The following is a 27,629-nucleotide window of genomic DNA, read 5'->3' as shown; positions in this document are numbered from 1 at the left end:
CAGGCCCTTTTTCGTTTTTGCGTTTGTGTTCTTTACTCCCCTGGTTCCAAAAGCGATAACTTTTTTTTATTTTTAGGTTTACAAAGATGTGTTAGGGCTTGTTATCCGCGGGACAAATTGCACTTTCTAGCGGTGTAATTTAAGATTCCATGCAATGTACTGGAAAGCTGGAAAAAAGTGCAGTGAAATTGACAAAAAAAACCCCACATTTGTGGCGTATTCTTGTGGGCTCCGTTTTTTACAGGTTTTATTCTGGGCTCCAAATGACACTTTCTCATCATTCTTTGGGTCGCTACGATCACAGGGATATCACATTTATATAGGTTTTATTAGGTTTTAATAGATTTTTAAAAATGTAAATCTTTTGTTCATAGAAAATATTTTCCATTTTGCCAAATTCTGAGGCCAATCACTTTTTATTCAAATATTCATGGATGGAAAAGTGGGGAAAAGGCAGCGATTCGGACATCTGGCTGCTATTTTTCGTTACAGTGTTCACGGACGGGAATAATTGTTTTTATATTTTGGTAGAACAGGCACTTCAGGCATTATATACCTATAATGATTATGATTCCGCAGTGTTTTATAATAATATCCATATAAAAATAAACATGATTATATTATTATTATTATTAAACATGTTTTATCCAGGTCTATCAAAATATAAAAACTATTGTGCCGTGCTGTGAACTCTGCATCAGAAAATAGCGTCCACATCGCTGTATTTTGCTATTTTGACGCCTTTATAAATTAAAGAAAAAAAACAACCATAAGGTCACATAGGCCCCAAAATTAAAAGGTCAGTTCGTCCCACAAAAAATAAGACCCTACACAACTCCATACAGCAAAGAATTCAAAAGTTGTGTCTGTCAGAAAACGGAAAAGTAGGGAATTGAAAAGAAAATTTTTTGCAATGTTTTTTAAAAATAAAATTTCAAAGGTAATAATTCTTTATGTATGTATGTATTAAAAACAGAACCTAAACAAATAAAGCCGGTGCCATGCGTAGCTCACAGTGAAAGCTGCAAAAGCAAAGGACACAAGAAAATAGCGTGAAAGCGTTTTTATATAAAATTCACCAACGTGGAATGTTTTTCCGGCTTCCCAGAACACGGCACGGGATATTAAATGACGCCGCTTAAATGTACAATGTGTCCTGCAGATAACGAGACCTCGTGTAGCTTTGTACACAGAAATTTTTTTTTAAAAAGTGATGGGTTATGGAATGAGAGGAGCAAAATAACAAATGCAAAAAAATAAAGAAAAGGTTTGGTCCTGAAGGGGTTAAGCAAATATCGGGGTGTGGCTAAGATAATATATTATTGTGGAGTGTCACATATTCCCTGCTTCTTAGAGGAATCTCACCTTGCAGTCAGGAGTGGGCGTGTCTATGGCTACCTGCGGCTGCAGTGATGACTTATACACAGGTGGGCGGCGCCCGTGCCGAGCGTTCCCGCCCCCGGATACCTGGTGAAGCGTTTGATGTGATGACGTAAGGAGAAGGGGCGGTGCTAGTACTGACAGTCCCGCCCCAGTACCTGCTGAGTCTTTGATGTTTTGACGTACGGAGAAGGGGCGGTGCTAGTACTGAGAGTCCCGCCCCAGTACCTGGTGAAGCGTTTGATTTGATGACGTGTGACACGGGGCGGTGCTAGTACTGAGAGTCCCGCCCCAGCACCTGCTGAGTGTTTGATGTGATGACGTATGACGCGGGGCGGGGCTCCGGGTGACAGGAGCGGCTCCCGGTCCCGGCTGCGCTCAGTCAGTGGCTGCGGGGCTGCGGGTCAGGTTGCTCGGATTCCCCCCCGCACTGATGATGGCGGTGAGCGGCGGCAGTACGAAGACCTGGACCCGGCTGGAGCCGCACTCCCATAAGATGCCTGCATGGAAGCTGGAGGTGCTGGAGAGGAAGCGGGCGAAGATGGCGAGCGCTCCCGTGTCCCGGGGGAAGGAGCTGTCTCCCGGCCGCAGGAGCCGCTCCCCGTCCCGGCAGGGCAGTAGCCCGGAGCGCCTGGTGCTGCAGGACAGCCTGGGGCCGCTTCATGAGAACCCGTTCATCAAGCAGGAGAAGGAGCGGCGGCGGCACCGGCGGCCCCAGCAGTCCCCGGGCAGAGCCGCCTCCCCCATCCGACACCTGCTCGACATGTACAGCCACGTACCGGGCATGCGGACCATCCGAGCCGACAACATCATCATCATAGAGTCCGACCCCGACTACTTCAGCCAGTCCTCCTCTCATGGCGACCCTGTGGAGGAGCTCCTAGCCAAGAGGGGCAGCAAAGTGGCCGAGATCAGGGCATCAGAGGTAGTCATCTATGAACCAGAGATCCCCAACAAGGCGCCCCCCAAAAAACGGCAGGAGCCCTCCAAGAGGGAGGTGCTGGAGCACACTGTGGTCCTGGAAGAAGCGGGGAGGGTGAGCCGCTTACTGGAGAAGTTTGACCATGGCCATAACAGACCAAGAAGGAGCAGGAGCTTGGAGAACATATTGGAGCGAGATAGCAAGCCCACCATATTGCCAAAACCTCCAATCCAAGGCCAAGCCCCGCGGAACAGGTCGCCCAAGCGGTCTGGAGAGCTCTCCCCATCATCCGCCTCCATCTTAGAGGAGGAAAGTAAGAGGTTTCCCCTCAATAACCCGTCCTGGCTCCCTTCTAAGGCACCCATCTCCCCTTCTCTACCCGATCCTGACCTGTTTCATAAAAGACCTTCAAGTCCCATGACTTCCCCTGTCTTGGTCTCCCCTCTGTCTTCTTCTTCACCTCTATCACCCCGTTATGAGACATTCATGGAGGATAAACCACCATCGCCCATTGTAGCAAGCGTCAGGGAGAAGTTTGAAGCAGGGCACACCAATAACATTCCTCCATTACCAAAGCTGGTCAACGTGTCCCAGAAGGTTGGCCACAATACCATCCTGGTCAACCCCAAAGCTGTGCCCACTAACAGGGTGAAGTCTCCCATCATGGACGGTGGAGGGCTAGAGACGGATGGTCCACCTCTTACCAATGGTTATGTCGAGCACTTGGAGAAAGCTGTGAAGGTGGGTAGTTCTGTCAGTATTGAAGATCTCCTGTCCAAAAGCAAGCGCCCCAAGAGTAGCGCAGCTCATAGGGCGCCCGAGGGAAGTGGTCCAGTGCCATCCAATGATTCCATTACTGAGATTCCCAACGGCGCCAATGCTTGGAGGCCAAAGTCTACGGTGGACTCGCTGAAATCTAATAGCATCTCTCCCAAATCCAGTGCCACATACCAAGAACACAACTCCATCAACAACCACTGCGACCAGGGCTTCTCCAGTGCCACTCCTAGCCAGCAACTGAAAGTGTCCGCGTCCACTAGCAGCAATGACTCCTTCGAGATTAGGCCTGCCCCCAAGCCGGATCTAAGCAGCATCCCGGACGATGACGTGAAGGCGAGAGCGCTGGCCAACATTCGAATGCAGTCCAAAAACTCTTTCGTTTTTATTCCAAAAAAGAGGCCGGTCCCTACGGTAACACAAGAAGATGTTCTGGTCCAGTCCAATGATAAGCCAAAAGTTAAAAACAGTGCTTCCACCCTGAATGGCCCCAAATCCGACTCTCCGAGAAAAAATGGTGTCCGGTCAAATGATTCCCACTTGCCGGTGGCTCCCAAAGACGTCTGGGTGAATGGGGAAACCAGTTTAGGTAAGACTGTAAGTTCAGAGACCTTGAAGGCCTCCAGTGTCCCCTCTTTGTCTGATTTTGACTGGAAAAGTGGACTCCTAACATCTCGACCAGCCACTGAAGGTCAATCGTTTACAGATCTGGGGGCCGAACTTGAATACTTGAGTAGTGACCAGCAAGTAGATGGGGCGGACATATCCCCCGATGTACCGGTGACAAAAATATACGAGGACTCTGGGAAACATGACATACCAGTCACCAACATTGATGATATAGTCCACGTAGAGGAGAAGGAGGTCAAACCGACCTTAAAAGTAGAGGAGCCTCCCTATAGGCCTGCTGTGCCCGCCATACGAAATAAAGGGGGTAACACCTTCACTGTGGTACCCAAGAGGAAACCGGTCACCGAACAGGAGGCTTTCCGGACCCCCGTGGTGGAAGAGGATGAGGAGGAAGATCCAAGGTCTAAAAGGAAATCTTCTGATGGAGCTGACGCTCCTTATTCCGATCTTGGGGCATTGATTAAAAAACGTTTTCCGACCGCAGAAGAAATCCAGGTCATTGGTGGATACCAGTCCCTGTCCAAGTCCTGTCTGTCAAAGATCGGGTCCACCAGGAAAAAGGTAAATGATTGATGATTGTCACTCGTTGTGCCGTGCCTGCCACTTACTGACTCATCTTTGTAACCACATTGTGTCCGATCAATGATTATTACACAAAGTCAAACATTGTCCCAGCACAATACTGACCCCGGCACAGTACATGTCCATGAGGTAGTTTATGTGCTACGTGAGGTCACCAACATTTTTATTTATATTTTGATAGATTAGAATATAATATTTTTTTTTTTTTTTTTTCCTTTATCCTAATTTGTTACTTTTCATTATGTTCCATTATATTAAGTTCTCGTTTATTTATTTTAATTTTTTTGCAACTACACTTTTATCTTGGAGCTTCAATTATTTAACAAAAATGTTAATCTAATTTTATGTATAGAAAAATGCCATTTTCTTAGCTTCCTGGATTTTCAGATTTACATTTTTTAGGGGGGGGGGGGGGAAACAGGGCAGATGTTCTCTGCAATCCAAGAAGAAGTTATGAACCCCTCTGTGTTTAAAGAGCTGCACATGCGTTTTTTTTCTTTTTGATTTTTAATTATAGGTATATAAACTCGAGTATAAGCCTAGTATGCCTATATGTGCAGAAATCTCAAACTCGGCTTATACTTGAGTAAAAAAATATCAAAACTCACCTTTCTGGCTTCCCCCGCTGCTGGCTATATACTGGGGGCAGGGGACTGGCTATATACTGGGGGCAGGTGCTGGATATATACTATGGGGCAGGGTCCGGCAGGCTATATACTGGGGAGGCTGTTACCAATGCATTTCCCACCCTCTGCTTATACTTGAGTCAATAGGTTTTCCCAGGTTTTTGTTGTAAAATTACCTCGAGTATATACTATATATTTAGCAGGGGGGGGGGGACCTAAAATGTAATTAAAGTCATGGAATTTTATAAGCCTGAACAAGTATCACAAGCTTTCTGAACATTGTGACAGATCTTCTAAGGCGGCGCTGACGCTGGTGTCGCAGTCACGTGTACCCCCAACCAGAGTCCAGTTTAAACATTAATGCAATCTAGTTTTTACTGGGATTAATTGTGCGTCCACTGCGGCAGAACCCGGCCGTAACTATTAACTTGTAACAAGTAGCAAAGTTCAGAAAAGTAACAATATAGGGAAAAGCGGCAATTGCAGATTTCCAGTAGTTTGAGGGCAAGAAATGTGTCAGATTATTGGAAATTCTGGGCAGTTATAGATGGGAATAGCGACTGAACTGTAAGGAAATTCCTTCTAACCTGTCCTGCGAGCATTCACTCCGCACAGTCCATGATGAAGGGTCCGTGTTCTATTTACTGCCCCTGGTTCAGATGCAGCTATATGAGGGTGTAGACAGCAAAGGGTTAATCTTAGTCAGACTTATAGCCTGTCATTACTGCATAAGTGTTGTGAGAAATGGAAAGTTACTGCTTGTCTTGTAAATTGTGCATTTAGTGAAACCTACCACAGGTCTATAGAATAGTAACAAGTGTCATACATGACATTACTTATCCTGTACTGATCCTGAGTTACATCCTGTATTATACTCCAGAGCTGCACTCACTATTCTGCTACTGGTGCACTGTGTACATACATGACATTACTTATCCTGTACTGATCCTGAGTTACATCCTGTATTATACCCCAGAGCTGCACTCACTATTCTGCTGCTGGTGCAGTCACTGTGTACATACATGACATTACTTATCCTGTACTGATCCTGAGTTACATCCTGTATTATACTCCAGAGCTGCACTCACTATTCTGCTACTGGTGCACTGTGTACATACATGACATTACTTATCCTGTACTGATCCTGAGTTACATCCTGTATTATACCCCAGAGCTGCACTCACTATTCTGCTGCTGGTGCAGTCACTGTGTACATACATGACATTACTTATCCTGTACTGATCCTGAGTTACATCCTGTATTATACTCCAGAGCTGCACTCACTATTCTGCTGCTGGTGCAGTCACTGTGTACATACATGACATTACTTATCCTGTACTGATCCTGAGTTACATCCTGTATTATACCCCAGAGCTGCACTCACTATTCTGCTGCTGGTGCAGTCACTGTGTACATACATGACATTACTTATCCTGTACTGATCCTGAGTTACATCCTGTATTATACTCCAGAGCAGCACTCACTATTCTGCTGCTGGTGCAGTCACTGTGTACATACATGACATTACTTATCCTGTACTGATCCTGAGTTACATCCTGTATTATACCCCAGAGCTGCACTCACTATTCTGCTGCTGGTGCAGTCACTGTGTACATACATGACATTACTTATCCTGTACTGATCCTGAGTTACATCCTGTATTATACTCCAGAGCTGCACTCACTATTCAGGTGGGGGAGTTACTGGCTCCTAACATCCCTTCTCTCTGTATGCACCCCATACACCTCCATGTTGGCTCAGCAGTTAATAGGGAACACAGTAGAGATAAATGGGTTCAGTATCATTCAGTGTGTGTGTGTGTGATTTCCTTTTGGCTCTAATTAATGACTATTATTAACCTTAAATCACCACTTAGGGCCATAATGGCAGTAAATGAGTATGAACCAGTAGCCCAGTGTCAGTAATGGGGGGGCAAGGGCTGTGACAACCTCTTGTTACCTTCTGGTTGGCGAATGTCATGTTAGACTTTGGGCTTCTTTGGGCAGACTTAATTGTCTTTTTTTTTTTTGTTTGTTTTTTTACAAGATGAAAGGATCCAGTAGTTCGGTGCCTGCCAGTCTCTGCCCCTAGCCCAAGCAGGTCCTGGCAGGCAGCTCGCTGGCACCAGCCGGTGTTTTAGCATTCACAGCTTTGGAGATAATGAATTATAGAGGTCTACAGTAGGTCCCGCTGTTCCAGCACTGTGTGTTCTAACCAGCAAGCGCACCATGCTCTGTAATTATTGCTCCCAGCATTGTCACATCTATGGGTTACATGGATGTACCTAGACTCTTGGTCCTCTCCACCATATGCTGCTGGGCTGTGCAGGTGACCTCCACACACCTTGTGACGTCATGTCAGCAAAAGGTTTGCAGTATTTTGATCTTGCGCAAAAGTAAATAATTAATCTTTCCGGTCGGACAGGTTGGACGCCTCCCCTTGACGGACGAGATGGGCAGTGACGGCTTTGTGACTTCAGATTTTTGATTTATTTGCAACTCAGGAAATTACTTGCGTTCCGATCCCCCAACATGCCATTGCAATCAGTCAGTCTGGGTTGTCTGCCCGGGGACGCCCCTCGGGCCACCATAAGAATTTGATGTTCTTATTGAACTCCGTCTGTTCCGATATAGTCCTATTAAATAAATGACGCCCTTTTAGCTAAAAATAGTTTTGCTCACATCCACATAAAATCAATTTAGTTATTTAACAATCTGCAAGTCAGAATGGGGGGGGGGGGGGGGGGGGCATGACCTCATTGACAAGTCCAGCGGCTCCTAGCCATGCCTGCCTCTTGCCATTCAACACTTCGTCATGTGACCAGGATGATGATCTAAGGTCCTTTCCCCCTCCCCCCTCAACATTTTGCTAAATCTACCCCCATGTATATATCTAATCACAGCAGCCTCCATGGAGGATGGAGAGGAGTAGAAGTCCATGGAAGCTGCTGTGATGTCATGTAATCAGATAAATTTGGGTAAATTTGAAAATATTAGGGGTAAAGGACCTTAGATGACATCACCCTGGTCACATGACATGAAGTGCTGAATGATGTAACAGAGTTCTCTCTTAATGTTCCATCAAGTCACTGTGTAAAACACTTGACACACCCGGTCCTTTTGCGATCCCGCGGTGCGTTGTCCGACAAGAATTCGGGTCTGGCACGAGTTCACCTTCTTCTTCCTGGTGCATGTAAGTGCTGATCTTGCGACACACGTTCTTTTTTTAAATTCCGCAGGTTTTCCGAATCTGTCGGGTTGTCCGGTCACGCCCCCCGATTTCTGTCGCGTGCAAGCCGGCGGCGATGCCCCAAAATCCGATCGGAAGTATTCGGGAAACCTGACGAAAGTGCGGCGTTCGGACCCTTAGTAAATGAGCCCCAGTATTGCCTACAGAGCTGTAGTTGAATGTTGGCAACTTGGACTCCAAGTTCTGGTACCAGTGAGACCTGTCAATCACCACTAGGGAAGCGAGGCAGTACACCGCATATGGGGGACCCCATTAATATCATTGGACTCTCCTGATGTGAGTTGCATATACACTCACCGGCCACTTTATTAGGTACACCTGTCCAACTGCTCGTTAACACTTAATTTCTAATCAGCCAATCACATGGCGGCAACTCGGTGCATTTAGGCATGTAGACATGGTCAAGACAATCTCCTGCAGTTCACACCGAGCATCAGTATGGAGAAGAAAGGTGATTTGTGGCCTTTGAACGTGGCATGGTTGGTGCCAGAAGGGCTGGTCTGAGTATTTCAGAAACTGCTGATCTACTGGGATTTTCACGCACAACCATCTCTAGGGTTTACAGAGAATGGTCCGAAAAGGAAAAAACATCCAGTGAGCGGAACTTCTGTGGGCGGAAATGCCTTGTTGATGCCAGAGGTCAGAGGAGAATGGGCAGACTGGTTCGAGCTGATAGAAAGGCAACAGTGACTCAAATCGCCACCCGTTACAGGTAGGCAGAAGAGCATCTCTGAACGCACAGTACGTCGAACTTTGAGGCTGATGGGCTACAGCAGCAGAAGACCTCACCGGGTGCCACTCTTTGGGCCCCTTGGTACCAATTGAGCATCGTTGCAACGCTACAGCCTACCTGAGTATTGTTGCTGACCATGTCCATCCCTTTATGAGCACAATGTACCCAACATCTGATGGCTACTTTCAGCAGGATAATGCACCATGTCATAAAGCTGGAAGCATCTCAGACTGGTTTCTTGAACATGACAATGAGGTCACTGGACACAAATGGCCTCCACAGTCACCAGATCTCAATCCAATAGAGCATCTTTGGGATGTGGTGGAACGGGAGATTCGCATCATGGATGTGCAGCCGACAAATCTGCGGCAACTGTGTGATGCCATCATGTCAATATGGACCAAAATCTCTGAGGAGCTTCCAGCACCTTGTTGTATCTATGCCACGAAGAATTGAGGCAGTTCTGAAGACAAAAGGGGGTCCAACCCGTTACTAGCATGGTGTACCTAATAAAGTGGCTGGTGAGTGTACGTTTACAAGCCGATTTTGTTTTTTCAGAAAGGTAATAATGCTCCTTTCACATTTTTGCGGAGTATTATCAGCCGAGAAGGAGTGTGAAATTTTCAGTGATGTAAATATATAAAACTTCTAGTTGTAGAAGTGTTTATCCTGCCTCCACACAGAGGCCCCAGATGCCCTCCACACAGCGGCCGGGGGATGGCGCTGGCACACAGGCTTCCCCCACAGAGCGGGCCATTGCTAGCCCCAAACCCCAACAGTATGGGCTGGGGATGACACCGCTAAATTTATTTCATAAATCTTTGGGGATTGACGGCATAGTGTTTCTTTTTTTTTTTTTTTTTTTTAAACTACAATTTCTTTTTTACAGGGGCACAGTAATATCTATCACTGTTATCTGGTATATAATGGTAACATACCATTGAATCTCTGTTATCAGTGATCTGTATTTATACGCATGGTGGAATTTTTTTTTTTTTTTGTCATAGACGTTTGTAGAGGCGTTTATGCTATCTCTAAGATAAAAGCAATACTTTTTTATCAGTTTTTTTTTTTTAAACTAAGTATTTATTTTTGGTGGGTTAATGCAGGTTTCTTTTTGGGCGGCTTTGTTCAGGCAGCTTTCTATCCTATAACAACATTAGGGGTCCAGGATTGCTGCGTCTGCATGTGCACTGTAGACGTGTCCTCACACTGCCGTGCTCCTATCTCTCCGCATTGAGCCCTACCATCGCACCCTCGTCTCTTTTGATTCAATACTGTACCAGACATGGTGGAAACAGTAGAGGGGCGGTGTAGAGAGTTCAGTATACTAAACAAAGAGCACAGCAGTGTGAGGACATGCCCATAGAGCACTTGGACAAGCTACAATCCTGGAATAAAAAAAACATGAATTCCACAGTACTGCTCCTACACATCTCTCCAGGAACAATACATGACATTGGCTGCAGTCTGCATGATCTCACCTGACACATTGCATTTGAGAATCTTTATATTTGCAGCAGAGATCTTGAAATTGGATGAGAAATGTTAGATAATTGCTGAATTTATACTATTGGTGGCCAAATTTATTGATAAGGCAGAGTAGTCGCTTGTTGGTGTGGTGCAGCTGTGATCTATTATAAAGGTAGATTTGCTTGCCTGGGATCCGGTCCGGGTGAGCACACCGCCGTATGAGACCTGGTTTTGGGGCATGCTGGGAGTTGTAGTTTCACCATAGTTGAAGCACCGCAGGTTGCAGGTCGAGTCTGCACCCAAAACTGTAACTTGTGGTAAATATTTGAACAACTAGGAAAATACGGGCCGCACCCAGGACTATAACCACTGTCAGATATTTATAGACGTTCACATGAGATAGAGAGCCTGTGATTGTGTGGGAGCGGCGCTGCGAGACTTTATCATAAAGCAACCACTGCCGAAACCACAGGGCAGAGAGCTCAGAATGAGCTGAAGGCTCTTAAAGGGACAGGCGCATCAAACCTGAGGCTTATTACTGCCTAAAACATTTATAGGAGACTAATATCTGTGACAAAATCTACTCCTATTACTGCATATAGGGCCGATGCTTCAACCATTGTGGAGATCTGGGACTGAGAAAGTTGGAGATTAGAATTTCCCAACAAATGCCTGATAACTTAAGAACGTGTTTCTCGAGGTACCTGCCGACAAATTAGGACAAGATGTAGAGTTATTGGCACAATATATCAATACCAGCTTGTTATACAGGCTTAGGGATGAAGTAGGCCTCGTCACCCCTAGCAACCAATCAGAAATTAGCTTTCTTTCACTAACCTGCTCTGGAAACATGAGACGGTTCATATGATTGGTTATTACGAGTGCTGAGGCCTTGTTTCTGAAGAGCCTGTATTATATTATATGATAATATTGATATATTTGGTCAGTCTTTCTCCAGGGGAGTTGGCACACATGGCAACTAATTTAGATGTCTATTTTTTTATATATTTGTTGCAGTGGGTGACCAAGCCTACTCGTCGGGCCCTTGTTTTGATCTGACAGATTCGGGGAGCAAAGAAAAAAATCCATGTGAAGTAGGAAAGGGTCAGCCATTTTGAATAGTTTTCTTTAAAGTTTTAAACATTTTTTTTTTTCGTCCCTCTTATACTGTTGGTGTATATGGAACAGATAGTGACCATTACCGCTTTCTAGGAATAGCTAGTGTGCAGAGGCTGTTTTTTGGTATTATAGAGCAACCTCTTTATAGTGACTGACCTAATGTTCCTGACACAGCCATTGATAAGGGTGGCGCTGTTCCTAAAAGCAGGCAAATATTCCTAAATTCAAATAACCCCTTTGCAAAGGGGTTGGTACTAGGCAATCATTACTTCTTGTGACTATTCTGGTATGGGGGAGGACAAGATGGTGGTCAGGACTGTTTGCGGAGTTCTTCTATAATATAACTTTATTTGTTGTCTTGTCTCCACCAGTAATGGAACAATACCACACACCTAGGAAAAAAAAGGTGACCTCAGGCCGCATGTCGCCTACCAGCTGTCACATGCAGGCATAGCCCCATCACTGGTGGAAAGTATGCTGGGAGTTGTAGTGTCCAGAGCACAGGTGCCGCAGGTTCCCCCCCAATATTTTCTCACTGGTGACTTCCTGCAGCCTCACCTACTCGGCAGGGATCAGAGAAACCAGATCTGTCATTGTCAGCGCCCGCAGCACAATATTTTCACTCCAGATAAGAATCTGACCGTGAAAGGAGATCCCGGGGCAGGAAGCTTGATGCTGCAGAGCGACATGCAGTACAGGGGGACGGGTATATTCCTGATAGTGACTATTCTTATGAATACAATGCCAGAATAGCAGTAAAGACTGACACTTATTAGCGTGTAGTGGACTTTTACATAACAGGACAACCTCTATGGTAACTGTGGAGGAGGGGATTTTGCATTTGGGTCTTTGAGGCGTCATGTCTTTCATGTCTGCCTGGTCTCTTCAGTCCTTAATAGCCTGCTTTTAGTGGCCATTTTTACTGTCTTTATAAAGTGACTAGATAAATGGATTTGTAGTCCCCATGTTGAAATATTTCCACTGCCCTTTGACCTTTCGTTCCCTATCCTACTAACCTGGCAACATTCTTGGAATTAGCCACTTAGGCAACAAGACAAAGCCTTTAATCTGCTCGTACCAAGCGGGGCAGGAGTCTAGTGGCGGCTACGGACAATGGATTCTAGTGCAATAATAAACAGCGATTCGCTGCAGAGACCATAAAATAGTCACTGATAATGACACTGGGGTTAGTCTGTAAATATGTTGGGGGGAGGGGGGGGGGGTCACTAGGGTAGGTGCTGAAAGGTAGACACCAATCTCTTCACTAAGCAATGAGATATTCTGGAGTTCCCCATTAGATTTTGCAACATATACATTAAGATGTACAAGTAATGCAAGTGTTAAAAGGATCAATTCACCACAAGCTGTTGCAAAACTACAACTCCCAGCATGCCATCATGGAATGCTGGGAATTGTAGAGGCCAAGGCTGCAAGTTTCCAATTATATTTGTTTCTAAATTGATCTCTGCTTCTTGTCAATGAATGGAAAAGAGCTTGTTTATTCTCCGAGGCCAAAATAGCCCTTCTTCCACACACATGCAGTTTGTTACAATGTATCAGTATAGATCTATCAGTGTCCCGCATAATAATATACTGATACATTGTAACAAACCAAATGGTTGTGTGAAAGCTCTCTGCAAGCAGAGATCTTATGTTTAGAACTTTTCATTTATTACTAAACTAGCAGCTCCTTTGCACTATATGGGCGCTGATCTTACTCCTGGGCCTCAGGGGACTGTGCGGTGACAGGTGGAGTGACATTTATTGCATCATCAAAGGTGGAGGAGAGGCAGCAAATTACTTAATCTCTTCACAATGACTGCAATCCTGTGTCACTAAGGAAACAATTTGGTGGAGACCATGTCATCGTGTTTATGGGTCAGGTGACAGTCCTGCTTGGGGGACACGGGGCTCCAGCCCTTAGATTCATTGGGTGGGATGAGAATCTAGGGAAATCCTCCATAATCTGACACTGAAGTTCCAGTTTTTAAGAACACGGCGGAGGATAATTTATAATCCTAATAAATGTATCTAAGATGTTTGTATGTATGCAGCCTACAGAGCCTGTATATGTTCTCTATGCAATGCTGTCTATTAACCCTCTGTATCTAAGCCCATTATCTATTGATTTTTTTTAACCTATTTGTAGTGTATCTAATCATATCCTGTGTGACTGTCTATAGCTTTACTATATGACACTGTCTACTAAACCTCTGTAACAAAGATAATCTGGAGGTTAGACTACAGATTATTAGGTTTTCCAGACACTAATTTCCTTCAATCCAGAATTATTTTGATCTGACATAAGATCTGTTGCTCACACTGGATAAAATTGTGTTCATCCTGAGCCCCTGTTTCATGTTCAAGTAAACAAGATCTATGGAGATGCTTGTAGGTAAGCAAGACAGAGAAGATCCACAGTGTGGCGCAACTTCACTTTGGTAAGAATCTTTATTGCAAATGAACTACGCGTTTCGGCGCTTGGACCAGCGCCTTCGTCAGGTTCGGCAAACAACCTTGTTTTGTTTGCCGAACCTGACGAAGGCGCTGGTCCAAGCGCCGAAACGCGTAGTTCATTTGCAATAAAGATTCTTACCAAAGTGAAGTTGCGCCACACTGTGGATCTTCTCTGTCTTGCTTACCTACAAGCATCTCCACACCGCGGGATTCTACCTCTGGACGTTCAATCCTCGTGGCTCCACCGGCAGCACTCCACATATTTGACTACATGCTAGGCTAAAAGATAGCCGCAAGGTGAGCAGCTTTTATTAGCATTTTTTAAATACCTTTTTTTAATCAAACCTACACCTGAGTCGATGCGCCCTGGTCTTTTCCCTTCTACTCCTGATTCATAGAATCGGTCCAGACCCTCTCCAAGATCTATGGAGAACAGGATGGTCCCTCTTACTACACTCATGACCCTATTTTGGGATAAGCCCCTTTAGAGCGGTTCCTGTCCAGTCTTGGGATTAGACTGGTATGCAGACTGCTTTGTCCAGTAATAACCATTAAGCCGTATCTGGGCTTTTGGGGTCTGTCCCATCACTATGTTCCCGTGCCATAATTAACCCTAATTCTTCTCCCGTCCCGGCTGATCTAGGTTAATACCAGGAGAGACTCTGACCTCACTAAAGCCGGAAAGATCAATGAACTAGAAGCATTTCCTGTATCTGCATCTGGGAAAGTTGGGTGACCATCAGCATAGCCACCATACTGCCAGTCAACCGTCTGTACAGAAGAGGTCACCTCGCTTTAGTTTTATTTATGACCTTGACTTTAAAGCTGAGCCGTATAGAGGCCATATTGGTCGTCATCCAGCTTTCCTAGATACAGATGACTAAAATAATTAGTTTTGATGGCTGTATTGGATATAATGCACATGGGGGACGCTCTTTGTGGTCTGTTTGCCCCCCCTCACCTAGTTCTTGTGAGCTTGGCGTGGTTGCCTGGCACTGAGGTCATGGGAACATGGTGCAGCGGACACATTCCACTCATTCCATTGATTTTCCATTAAATGGGTCAGGACACTGGATGTGAGGCCAAAGCACAATTATTATGAACAGGGACCTAGAGAGAGCAAAAAACCAGCTTTACCAAATACCTGGATTACAAAAGTGTCCAGTGCCTGTTTCCTTACTTTTTATGTAGTCTTGAAATACAGTGACCCCCATAAGTTAACATATTTGGAAATTGCGAAGACAAACTGCGAGACTCAAGTGTTCCCAAACCTCTTCCAATTACTTGTGACACTGCATAGGTAGGAGAACTTGGGGAAAATATGGCACATGGAGACCTGATCTATAGTGAGTGCAGCTCTGGGATATAATACAGGATGTAACGCAGGATCAGTACAGGATAAGTAATGTCATGTATGTACACAGTGACTGCACCAGCAGCAGAATAGTGAGTGCAGCTCTGGGGTATAATACAGGATGTAACTCAGGATCAGTACAGGATAAGTAATGTCATGTATGTACACAGTGACTGCACCAGCAGCAGAATAGTGAGTGCAGCTCTGGAGTATAATACATGATGTAACTCAGGATCAGTACAGGATAAGTAATGTCATGTATGTACACAGTGACTGCACCAGCAGCAGAATAGTGAGTGCAGCTCTGGAGTATAATACAGGACGTAACTCAGGATCAGTACAGGATAAGTAATGTCATGTAGGTACACAGTGACTGCACCAGCAGCAGAATAGTGAGTGCAGCTCTGGTGTATAATACAGGATGTAACTCAGGAGCAGTACAGGATAAGTAATGTCATGTATGTACACAGTGACTGCAGCAGCAGCAGAATAGTGAGTGCAGCTCTGGGGTATAATAAAGGATGTAACTCTGTTTTGCATATAGTTACTGTTTGTGGAACTAGGGTAAATGATTTTGGGTGGAGTTCTCTTTGGTGCAGAGGTTTCTAGAAGGTGTCGCTGTGGTGTAATCTGGGAATAACCGCCCTGTTACTTTGATGGATTACGGAATATTCTGGGAATGTTGTTCAGTAGCCGCCGTTTTATTCCTCCTTTATAAATTAACTATTCAGTTTCTTCCTGAGATCTGAAGCTTTGAGTTGATCGATGATCATAGAAGCAGTCAGTGTAAAGTTGTGTCTGGCTAATTATTATCATTAGCATATTTGCATGGTTAATTCGGATGTTGTGGAGCGGAGCCCTCGCTGTGAATCCTGCGCAGCTCTCACTTTCAGTATCTGGCGGCAGTCAGATAATGTGGCACTAGCGGGTTTCATTTGCAGACCAACCAGCAATAATTGATAAGCCGGGGTGAAAGGTCACTGTGCCAGACGAGGGCCCGCGCTGAGATGTGATTCCTGCTCAATAATTCAGCACCTGGAGCCCAGGAGAGGAGGGGGCACAAAATTGTCCATAACCCACCAACCAGAAATACTTAACCCTCTGTATGATATGGGTGACGGCTACCAATGGTGTCCAGGGGGGGTCCATGCCCATCTCCAGGCAATGTATCTAAGCTGATAACATGTGATACTTTCTGCTGAGCCTTGTATCTAAGCCTTTCATGTGTGCTGAGCTGTGTATCTAATCCGGTTGTGTGTGATTCTGGTTCAATGAGTGATGCTGGTTGGTTTGCTAGGTTATCTAAGCCTATTCTATTCCACTGCCTGCATCGTTGGGATACAGACTTTAAGGTTTGGATACATGAATTTATTTGTGATCCTTACTTTCTGCTGAATTGTTACATTTATAACTCGGTTATGTTCAATACTATCTGTCTGTTGCGCTGATGTATCTAAGTGTATTATGTGTGACCCTGTCTGCTCAGACAGTATCTAAACCATGTGTGATTCAGTTTGCTTAGCTGGAGTATCTAAGCCTATAGTGTGTGTGTGTTTGTGTGTCTGACTGATCATCCAGTTTCTCCGGGTAGTATTACCGTATGTAATTGCCTGTGTGTCCAATCCTGTTATGAGTGATACTGATTCCCAGGCTTGGATACATGAACGTATGCCTGATACTGTCAGCTGAAATGCTGTATCTAAGCCTGATACATCTGAAATTACAGTAATTGTATGCATCCCTCCCGTCATAGACTGTGCTGCCCCCATTATATCACTGCTATCTAAGGGCCCTAGTGATCTCCTTGAGCAGGGTTATAGGACTTCCTACTAATGTCATTTCCTAGGTGTGATCCTTTTAGTGGCTGATAACAGAGAACTATAGATGTAATAAACTTGCACATCGGAGGGTGTTAGCATCTCTTTAAGAGGCTGGGGATTGCTGCACCTTGTACCGTCCTGGTCATGTTGTCCTGGGACTGGATGAGGCACCCGTGTGGTTCTAACACTCCTGCCAATCACATGGGTGTCACGTCACTGCTCGAGGACCTACGTGGCATCAGGACAGCGCGTGCCCATAGGAGAGTCATTCATCATCAGGCACTCTGTGTATAGTAATGAATGAAATTGGCCTGGTCTCTGGGAAAGCTGGGTGTCTGAAATAGTCTGCCCAGCTTTCCAGTCCGGAATAAGTCCTCTGAATACAATGTATCCTCTTCTTCTGTATAATGCTAGATGGTTTGCTTTTCTGGGGTCTGGGAAAGCCGGGTTACAGCACACAGTGGAGTTGTAATGGTACGTAAATTGTCATCCAGCTTTCCAGTGTTCCGGAATGACATATAGTTGTAGAGTAAAAGGTTACCCTACCTTAGTAGTGATTTGTATTTGTCGTTTAGGACCTTAGAAAAGCTGGATGATTACCCATTTGTAGGGATGTAATCATTACCATGTATTTCCCACTAACCTATTTTCTATTATGTCCCCCAGCTTTCCCACAATCCTGAGGGACCGAAATATATGCACTTTTCTTTTCTGTAGTACTTTTTAATTTGCTTTAATTGAATTGGACGCCTAATCACCCAGCTTTCCCATGATCCTGAATAATGCATACTCCTGTTCCAGGTTGTACACTGACCCTTCGGGGACACCTCCTGCATACGTTGTTTTACCTCCGTGGTTGTCCTCTGTTGTCAGCCATTCACCTTGCTCTCACTTAGTTCTTTGAAGTTCATGAAAAGTTTGCTTAAGATGTTGATCCAGATTTGAGCGGCATCTGCATTGACTGGGCTCCTCCTGGGAGGTTTATACTAGAGGTGCGCCCCCTGCTGATGTAGCGTTGAATTGGCGCTCTCGTGTCATGTGATCAGTCAGTATGGCGGAAGATGTAGCCCCACCTGAAAAAGGTCATGTCCTTAAGATAAAACCCTTTATCTGACAGATCCGAATGGATCTGCAAGTGCCACGAGGGCGGAGCTTGTAATAAATCCATCAAGGGGCCATTTATAGGTGCCCTGTACTATAGATAAGTTCTCTTTTAAAGGGATTGTCCTTTTGGTCAGTTGAATAAATGGTAATGGTGGGCGGAGCCTACCTTCAAGGGCTGGTCCGTGTTATTACCTGCAGTGGGACTTACTGCCGCCTCTCCCCTACATGACGGGACGGGTTTTACACTAATCCCTTTGTTTTACAATGTGTCACCGCTGGTTTGCTCTGGCTGCGGAGTTGTTCCTTAGCCTGTGGTTATGGCTGCCGCTGGCGTAACTATGGCTGCATTGTTTGTTGCTATACAAGGAGATGAATAATCGGCGCTTTTGGGGAAGTCACGATTGGAAAGTTCTGCCTCGTGTTTACCCGACAATCGTCTGCATTAACCTGTTTAAGCATCTCGCATCTGAAAGCCGGAGGATTCGTGATCTGTGACACCTGACCCCAGCAATACACCCCAGTCTTCTCTGGCCCGTTCACATTCATGCACCAGGCGGATCAGTCTGAACAGCGTTCCTGTTGCCTGTGTCCAGGTTTAGTCTTCTCCAGTGCGTGAATGAGAGATGGTGACCCCCGGTAGCTCCACTTCCCGTAGCCAGCGCGTTTTATCTTCTCTGGAAAGTTTGCTGAAGGCGGAGGGGGGGGGGGGGGGGGGCGATTGTGGCCACAGGAAGCGCGGGGCGGGATCAGGGTCATTTTATGATTTATTCATATCCTGTAACAAATTGTGAGGAAAGTACAGATGAGCCATATTTACATTCCAGAACCCATTAATAGTGGAAAATAAGACCCCCACGGAGTCATGGACCAAGTGCAGGGAGTTATAGTTGGTTGTTGTACCTTTTTCTTTCCCTTATGAAGTGAAGACAACTATTGCTGTCTACCACTGCTCCCCTCTATTTTGCCTGACAAACGCCGCTGCTCCCCACCTTCTTCTGCCGGCCCGACACAGCTGCTCCCTCTTCTTCTGCTGGGCCGGCATGCTGCTCTCCCTTCTTCTGCCGGCCCGATGCCGCCGCTTGCCCCTTCTTCTGCCGGCCCGACGCCGCCGCTCGCCCCTTCTTCTGCCGGCCCGACGCCGCTGCTCGCCCTCCTCGTTTCCTCTGACATCACACGATATCTCTGGGTATGATAGATGGGAGTCTCTTGGCCTCCATGATTACTTCTGGTGGAATGAAGCTTCGGATGATGGAAGCAGCGGATTGTTTGTTCATGAGGTTTCATTATGTTCATGGAATCGAATAGTCGGAGCCAAGAGAAATACAGAAGAGTCTGACTCTGGAGCTCACCGCTGACTGATATAAAACCATTTCTGAAATTTCATTACTAATATTCAGAGGTCCAATCTGGGTTTCATTGATCTGTGGAGCAGATAGAGGGTCAGTAACTCTCCTCTCCATTGTGTGGTACCCAGTTTTGGTTGTGGCATTAACCTGAGGAGAACCATCTATGGGGAAGGGAGGACGGATCATAACGTGGGCGACGTCCGTAAGACTGGCCCCTTCCCCACATCCATTGTCTCGTGTTCCTGCCCCTTTAAACAATGTGACGTGTCTACATCTATGACGTCAGACACACGTATGATCAATGACATCCCTTTATATCTGACACACTGAGCTCCAAACAGGCGGAACGACTGACAAAAGCTGCGTTTCCGTCACTTTGTCATGACAAAGGTCACCCAGGTGTGTGGCTAAACTGAGAACAATGGCCGCAGCGCCCGGCCTGTGACTATAAACAGGTCTGCATTGTTCTAATAGTTTAAAGGAGAAGCAGCACTCGGTATGTACGTTGATTTCTATAAGCTTTTGTTTGCTTTGGGAGAAAGTAGAAATGCACTTTATTCTTGCAGTACCACTTTCTGCCACAACCTTTGCCATAGATTCCAATGCAACAGCGCCACCACCAGATCTATATTACAGACCTCCGTACAATATTACACCCATTCACTAAGTTATATAATCTCAGGCTTTCTCCACACTGGGATGGGCAGCGGCTGGGTGTGATCCCTTTAATTAAACCCTATCATTATTTTATTGTGTAACCCTTCGGTTGCTAGAGAACCAGGCAGTTCAAGTGCAACATTGGCTTCTGTGTTGCAACATTGCTTTGCTACAATGTATCACTCCTAGTAAACAATGCATTCACCAGTATCTTCCTGGATGCTTTATGGAGCCTGATAACAGGGAGCAGCAGCTTTAATATAACCTTGTGGGGCTTTGTGGGAGCCCCCCCAGAGCTAGGGGGCAGTGTCCTTGCTGGTATTTTAGGTACATCTTCCCCTCCGAGCCCCTGGAGCTCACAATCTGTCCGTGTCTGTGCGAGTTCTAATCCTGTAATCTCTGCTATTTGCAGATGAAGTGGTAATTGGGTCTATTAATGAAGGCCGGAGTAATCCCGTCGTGACTATGGATTAGTCGTGATGTTGGGTGACCTGACCTTTATCCTTATTGCAAAGGATTCTGGTCTTTTTTTAATATATATCCAGAATTGTTGTCAATGGATTTATTAGTATACAGTATCTTGCAGCTCAGTACATACCGAGGTATAATGTGTAACACATAAGTAGTAACTGAACCGCACAGGAGCAATGGTCTGCATGGAGTTACTTACTAAGTGCATGCAAGAGCAATGACAAGTCCCATTCCTTGTAGTAGTAGTTGTGACTACTGTCCTGTCATTGTGTGATCCCTGCCCCCACCGCACACATCACAGGATTATAAATCTCTCCGGCTTTTTATACCAAGGGCTCTGCAGCCGCCTGATAAACACTCTGTGCAAAGAAAGGTCCCGACCTGTAGATTATCTCCTGTGTACAGTACCAGGAGCGGCCCGCACCCAGGGAGATATATGCAGGCTCTGACCCAGCTACTATAATACTGCCCCCTATGTACAAGAATATAACTACTATAATACTGCCCCCTGTGTACAAGAATATAACTACTATAATACTGCCTCCTATGTACAGGAATATAACTACTATAATACTGCCTCCTATGTACAGGAATATAACTACTATAATACTGCCCCCTATGTACAGGAATATAACTACTATAATACTGCCCCCTATGTACAGGAATATAACTACTATAATACTGCCCCCTATGTACAGGAATATAACTACTATAATACTGCCCCCTATGTACAGGAATATAACTACTATAATACTGCCCCCTATGTACAGGAATATAACTACTATAATACTGCCCCCTATGTACAGGAATATAACTACTATAATACTGCCCCCTATGTACAGGAATATAACTACTATAATACTGCCCCCTATGTACAGGAATATAACTACTATAATACTGCCCCCTATGTACAGGAATATAACTGCTATAATACTGCCCCCTATGTACAAGAATATAACTGCTATAATACTGCCCCCTATGTAACTGTATGTATTTTCTTGCTCCTGCAGATGAAGATCTCCTTTAATGAGCGGAACATCCACACTATGTTTGAATATCCGTCTGAGAACTCTTTGGCTGAGGAGATGCCAGAAGACGAGGTCCATGAGGTTTCTGGCTCGGAATCGGAAGAAGATGATAAACCCTCTGGCCTCTTCCTCCCCCGACCTACGTTTGTGGGGGGCGTTGCTGCTGGTAACGGTCTGAGGTCCAACTCTGCAAACTCAGGTAAACTTCAGTTGGAATGGCTGTTGGAATAGTTGGGTTATATCTATATGGATGATCTTGCATTCGCACTCAGCTTTCCCATGGGACAGATCTGCTAACCAGTAACAAACCAGGGCAATGATGTCCAGAGGTGGCAGTATGAGGCAGTTATGAGGGCATGCTGGGAGTTGTAGTACCACCGCTTCCCTGCAGTGTGTATCGGTACACCCCGTGCCCGAGCACTTTCCTAGAAGGGAGGGGACGCTCCGATCACTACGACTGTTATTAAATGAAACATTATGTAACCGGTTCTGCAGTCCCGGGACCGTGACATGTCTGATCACATTTCTCCACTGAGGACGAGTCACGTGTGGCGGAAACATCTAATCCCTGTCATATTTATTGTCAGTGCCATGAGTCATGGAAAATCAGAAGATCCATCATTACTAATCACCTTTTAAAGGGACAGTGAGTCTTATTATGTGCTCCTTGTTATCAGCCACAGCCTATGGACTGTATTATACTCCAGAGCTGCACTCCACTATTCTGCTGCTGGTGCAGTCACTGTGTACATACATGACATTACTTATCCTGTACTGATCCTGAGTTACATCCTGTGTTATATCCCAGAGCTGCACTGACTATTCTGCTGCTGGTGCAGTCACTGTGTACATACATGACATTACTTATCCTGTACTGATCCTGAGTTACATCCTGTATTATACTCCAGAGCTGCACTCACTATTCTGCTGCTGGTGCAGTCACTGTGTACATACATGACATTACTTATCCTGTACTGATCCTGAGTTACATCCTGTGTTATATCCCAGAGCTGCACTGACTATTCTGCTGCTGGTGCAGTCACTGTGTACATACATGACATTACTTATCCTGTACTGATCCTGAGTTACATCCTGTATTATACCCCAGAGCTGCACTGACTATTCTGCTGCTGGTGCAGTCACTGTGTACATACATGACATTACTTATCCTGTACTGATCCTGAGTTACATCCTGTGTTATACCCCAGAGCTGCACTCACTATTCTGCTGCTGGTGCAGTCACTGTGTACATACATGACATTACTTATCCTTTACTGATCCTGAGTTACATCCTGTATTATACTCCAGAGCTGCACTCACTATTCTGCTGCTGGTGCAGTCACTGTGTACATACATGACATTACTTATCCTGTACTGATCCTGAGTTACATCCTGTATTATACCCCAGAGCTGCACTCACTATTCTGCTGCTGGTGCAGTCACTGTGTACATACATGACATTACTTATCCTGTACTGATCCTGAGTTACATCCTGTATTATACCCCAGAGCTGCACTGACTATTCTGCTGCTGGTGCAGTCACTGTGTACATACATGACATTACTTATCCTGTACTGATCCTGAGTTACATCCTGTATTATACCCCAGAGCTGCACTGACTATTCTACTGCTGGTGCAGTCACTGTGTACATACATGACATTACTTATCCTGTACTGATCCTGAGTTACATCCTGTATTATACCCCAGAGCTGCACTGACTATTCTGCTGCTGGTGCAGTCACTGTGTACATACATGACATTACTTATCCTGTACTGATCCTGAGTTACATCCTGTGTTATATCCCAGAGCTGCACTCACTATTCTGCTGCTGGTGCAGTCACTGTGTATATACATGACATTACTTATCCTGTACTGATCCTGAGTTACATCCTGTATTATACCCCAGAGCTGCACTCACTATTCTGCTGCTGGTGCAGTCACTGTGTAAATACATGACATTACTTATCCTGTATTATACCCCAGAGCTGCACTCACCATTCTGCTGCTGGTGCAGTCTTGTATCTCTGTATACAGTGGTGTCTGGAGGCTCCCGCTATCTCTGTAGACTTTGTATGGAATGCTTATTGCTATGTTGTATAGGTTAGTATTTGGGGAGAGGAGAGATAAGTGACGCAGAGGGATGTGAGGAGGATGAGTGTGATCACACTGTTATCTCTGGGGGTAAGGGTCATGTGCTGTATATAAATATATGGAGACTTGTTTCCGGGAGCATCCGATCACCTCCCATGTGACTGTCACAGGGTTGTATATTACACTCTACTCTTGGTCCCCTAAAAGCCCCAATTTATTTCAGTTCCCAATATTTATCACAAACTGTTATCATAACTTAATAATACTATAATCAAATAATCAATATTTGTTTTTTTTGTTATCTGTTTTTTAGGTTTATCGAATTACACCCCCAAGCACTCCATGGAGTACAGTAAATGGCAGGATGAGGCGCCTCTGGGAGGCTCAACTACTCCGGACCTCAGTGCCCCAAGCGAAGACATGGTGAGCCCCAGGAACATTCACCCTCTAAAAAACCTTAAAAGGAACCTGTCACCAGATTTTACTTCATTTACCTGTCGGAGATGAGTCAAGTTTAGAGGCTGCAGGGGGAGTTTTACATCAAAGGGGCCTATTTTTGAGACTATGGCACCTAGAAACATGCTGCTGGTGTGATATTAAAGATAACAATCTTTCAGATCTCACCAGGCTTGAGGTTCTGTGAGCTACAGAACTGAAGATACAAGTAATTAAATATGTAATCTAAAATGAGAGCTCCAGACTTTTTATCTATCCGGATCTCCGGTTGGAGGATGTGATCTTAAAAATGACACCAGCAGTATGTTTCTAGGTGCAATTGAACTCAAGATCCGACGTTTGAGTTTAAATCTCTAAACTTGACTCATCTCAGCCAAATATGACTCTTCTCTGCTCAATGTCACATGATTTTTAAGGAGATTTTAAATAAAAGAAGGAATTCTAGAAAGGAAATTTTACTCCTGACCTGCGAGGGGGGGGGGGGGGCTAAATAAACCATAAAATCTGTTGACCAGTTCCCTTTTAAGTGGAATATTTAAAGGAAATTCCACCATAGGTGCAATGATTCTTCTTTTCCTTAATTTCTTTAGCTTCCCTAAATCTTTGTTTTTCCTAATAATCCCCCCTCTCTCTTTCAGCTCACACCAGCCGACAGCGAGTCTCACACAGGTTTCCGCAGCGAGCCGGCCCTCTACTTCTAACCCCAGCGGATGGAGGACGGGTCAGAATCCTCCGGACTCTGGACACTGCCCTGACGTCTGTCCTCAGCCATGGCGCCCGTGTAAAAAGACCTCCTGGCGTGGGGGTTACCAAAACAAATTTACAAAAAAATTCTGCACTCACAATGTTGGCTGATATTTGATATTTGCCACAGTAAGTGTAGCAGCTTGTTTGCTGCCTGCGGGGGGCGCTCTGTTAATTATATTAATTGACAGACCTCCCGGGAGATTATTTGGGGGTGGGGGTGCGTCTTAAAGACGTCTCTGTTATCTATGTGTGTAAGTGACCTTTGTTCACCTCCCTGTGTCTCTCCATATCTGTGGTACTACAATTCCCAGCATGCCCTGACAGCAGACTATGCTGGGAGTTGTAGTTCTGCAATTACAGGAGACCCCCTGGTTAGGAGAACATTGTGTTTTTAGAGCGATTGATTCTTGTACTTAAAGCTTTTTGTAACTTCAGTGTCGATTCGGGGCTTCAAGGGCACAAATAATTGGGTAACAAAAAAATCTATCAATCAGGTTCTCTCTTAAAGGGATTGTCCAGCATCAGTAAAAACTTGTCTGACTTCTTAGAAAAATGCTGCTAAACCTGTGTTCAGGTTGTGCAAGGTATTGCAGCTCAGCTCCATGACAGTGAGTGGGGCTAAGCTGCAATACCAGCCATAACCTGTACACTGGTGTGGCGCTATTTTTTGGGAAGAAATCAGACCTGTTTTTACAGGTGTCGGACAATCCCTTTAAGATGTATCTTTGATATGTTATTAATGGGTTTTATCCGTTCATGGGAAAGCTGTGTGATCACCAATAGGGCTACCGATACCAGGAATCCGTTACTAGGAAAGCTGGGTGACGTTACTTTTCTTAAAGGCGATGTCCCACGCTATTCGGGAGCCTTGGCCGGCTCCTGCATTATAACTTGACACCCGACGTTCCAAGATTTGTCAATTTATTGAAATTTATTTTGTGATAATACTGCTTTCTGCTTAGTTTTGCAGGAAGATGGGGAATTAGTGGCCATTTTTCTTATCACCCAGCTTTCCCAAGAGCAGATTTTGTAAAAAAGAGAAATTCTGAGTGTTTTATCACTTTAAATCTCACGCAGCAGTCTGATTGGCCGGTTAGAGGATGGCATGTTCGGAGCGGCGCTTGTCACGTTGCGCCCGGGGGCCCTGCGGGGAGGTGACGGCAGGTGCTGCTTGTTCTGTGTATATGTGTATATATAGCACCTGCCACCCTGAGCAATCCACGAAACTCTCCATGTATTTACATGCTGTGATGTCATTGGGGGGCGGAGTCACAAGCTCTGAACCACGCTGTGATGTCATAGGATGTGAAATCGCAGGCTTGTTAACTCATCACCTCTGCGTCTGATTCATTCGCAGATCACACACACCGTCCAATGAGATGACATCTTAAAGGGATGAGGCTAATAACGTACAGAACACATACAGTGGACAATGCCCTATGAATAGTGTACAGTGGACATGCCCTTTAAATTCGGAGCAGAAGGGAATGTACTATTATTTAATAGTGGGAGGGGGGAGAAGAGTGTTCATTACAGATAAACAGGTGCCCCTATCCCTTTAAGTGTCAGCTTTGGCTTCTCAAACAGAAATCTTGTGGTTTTATTTGTCTTTACGGTCCCACAGGATTTGCATCAGGTAGTTCCCCTTATTCAGGGTTTGGTTTGGTCAATGACCCCATGCAAATCCTGGAGCAGTAAATATGTCACACTCACCTCTCTGCAGGCCTGGGTACAGACAGACAATGCTGAGACTTGTAGTCCTCCCACACTCCACCTCGCTGCAGGCCTGGGTACAGACAGACAATGCTGAGACTTGTAGTCCTCCCACACTCCACCGTGCTGCAGGCCTGGGTACAGACAGACAATGCTGAGACTTGTAGTCCTTCCACACTCCACCTCACTGCAGGCCTGCCACAGACAGACAATGCTGAGACTTGTAGTCCTCCCACACTCCACCGTGCTGCAGGCCTGGGTACAGACAGACAATGCTGAGACTTGTAGTCCTTCCACACTCCACCTCACTGCAGGCCTGGGTACAGACAGACAATGCTGAGACTTGTAGTCCTTCCACACTCCACCTCACTGCAGGCCCGGCCACAGACAGACAATGCTGAGACTTGTAGTCCTTCCACACTCCACCTCACTGCAGGCCCGGCCACAGACAGACAATGCTGAGACTTGTAGTCCTTGCACACTCCACCTCGCTGCAGGCCTGCCACAGACAATGCTGAGACTTGTAGTCCTCCCACACTCCAGCCCCCGCCCTCATTGTGTCGTCTTGTGTCCGTCGTGTCGTCTTTAAGAGATATGTATAAAGTCACAAAGTCTTTGCACTTGATTTTTTTCATAAAAAGTTTATAAGAAATAATTACTAGAATTTAATATAATATATAATGATCTCCAGATGTTCCTGTTGTTGTAGCCAGACGTGTTCACCGTGGCCAAAGTCTCCGTCCTGTTTTCCTGTGTAAAGTTGGATTTTTTTTTTCCTGACTAAGGATTATGTTATTATTATGTTTTGTAACGATTGTAGATTCATCGCAGGACGTTACCTGATACATGAGCAACACGAGCTGATCAAATATACTCACTGCAGGAAATGGAA

At 45.3% G+C, this 27,629-nt stretch overlaps 1 protein-coding gene across 1 annotated transcript; it reads left to right on the top strand.

The window, feature by feature from the left end:
* Positions 1 to 1,570: 1,570 nt before the first annotated feature.
* TPRN (taperin) lies at positions 1,571 to 27,629 on the top strand. Its single transcript, XM_072125260.1, has 4 exons — positions 1,571 to 4,270; positions 21,711 to 21,927; positions 24,135 to 24,244; positions 24,916 to 27,629. The coding sequence occupies exons 1-4, from the start codon at positions 1,814 to 1,816 to the stop codon at positions 24,976 to 24,978; spliced, it is 2,847 nt and encodes a 948-aa protein (XP_071981361.1). The 5' UTR covers positions 1,571 to 1,813; the 3' UTR covers positions 24,979 to 27,629.

The sequence above is a fragment of the Engystomops pustulosus genome, chromosome 9 (assembly GCF_040894005.1).
Source record: "Engystomops pustulosus chromosome 9, aEngPut4.maternal, whole genome shotgun sequence".
Taxonomy (NCBI): Eukaryota; Metazoa; Chordata; class Amphibia; order Anura; family Leptodactylidae; genus Engystomops; species Engystomops pustulosus.
Note: the sequence above shows the minus strand (reverse complement) of the source record. Positions and strands in the feature narration are given on the sequence as shown.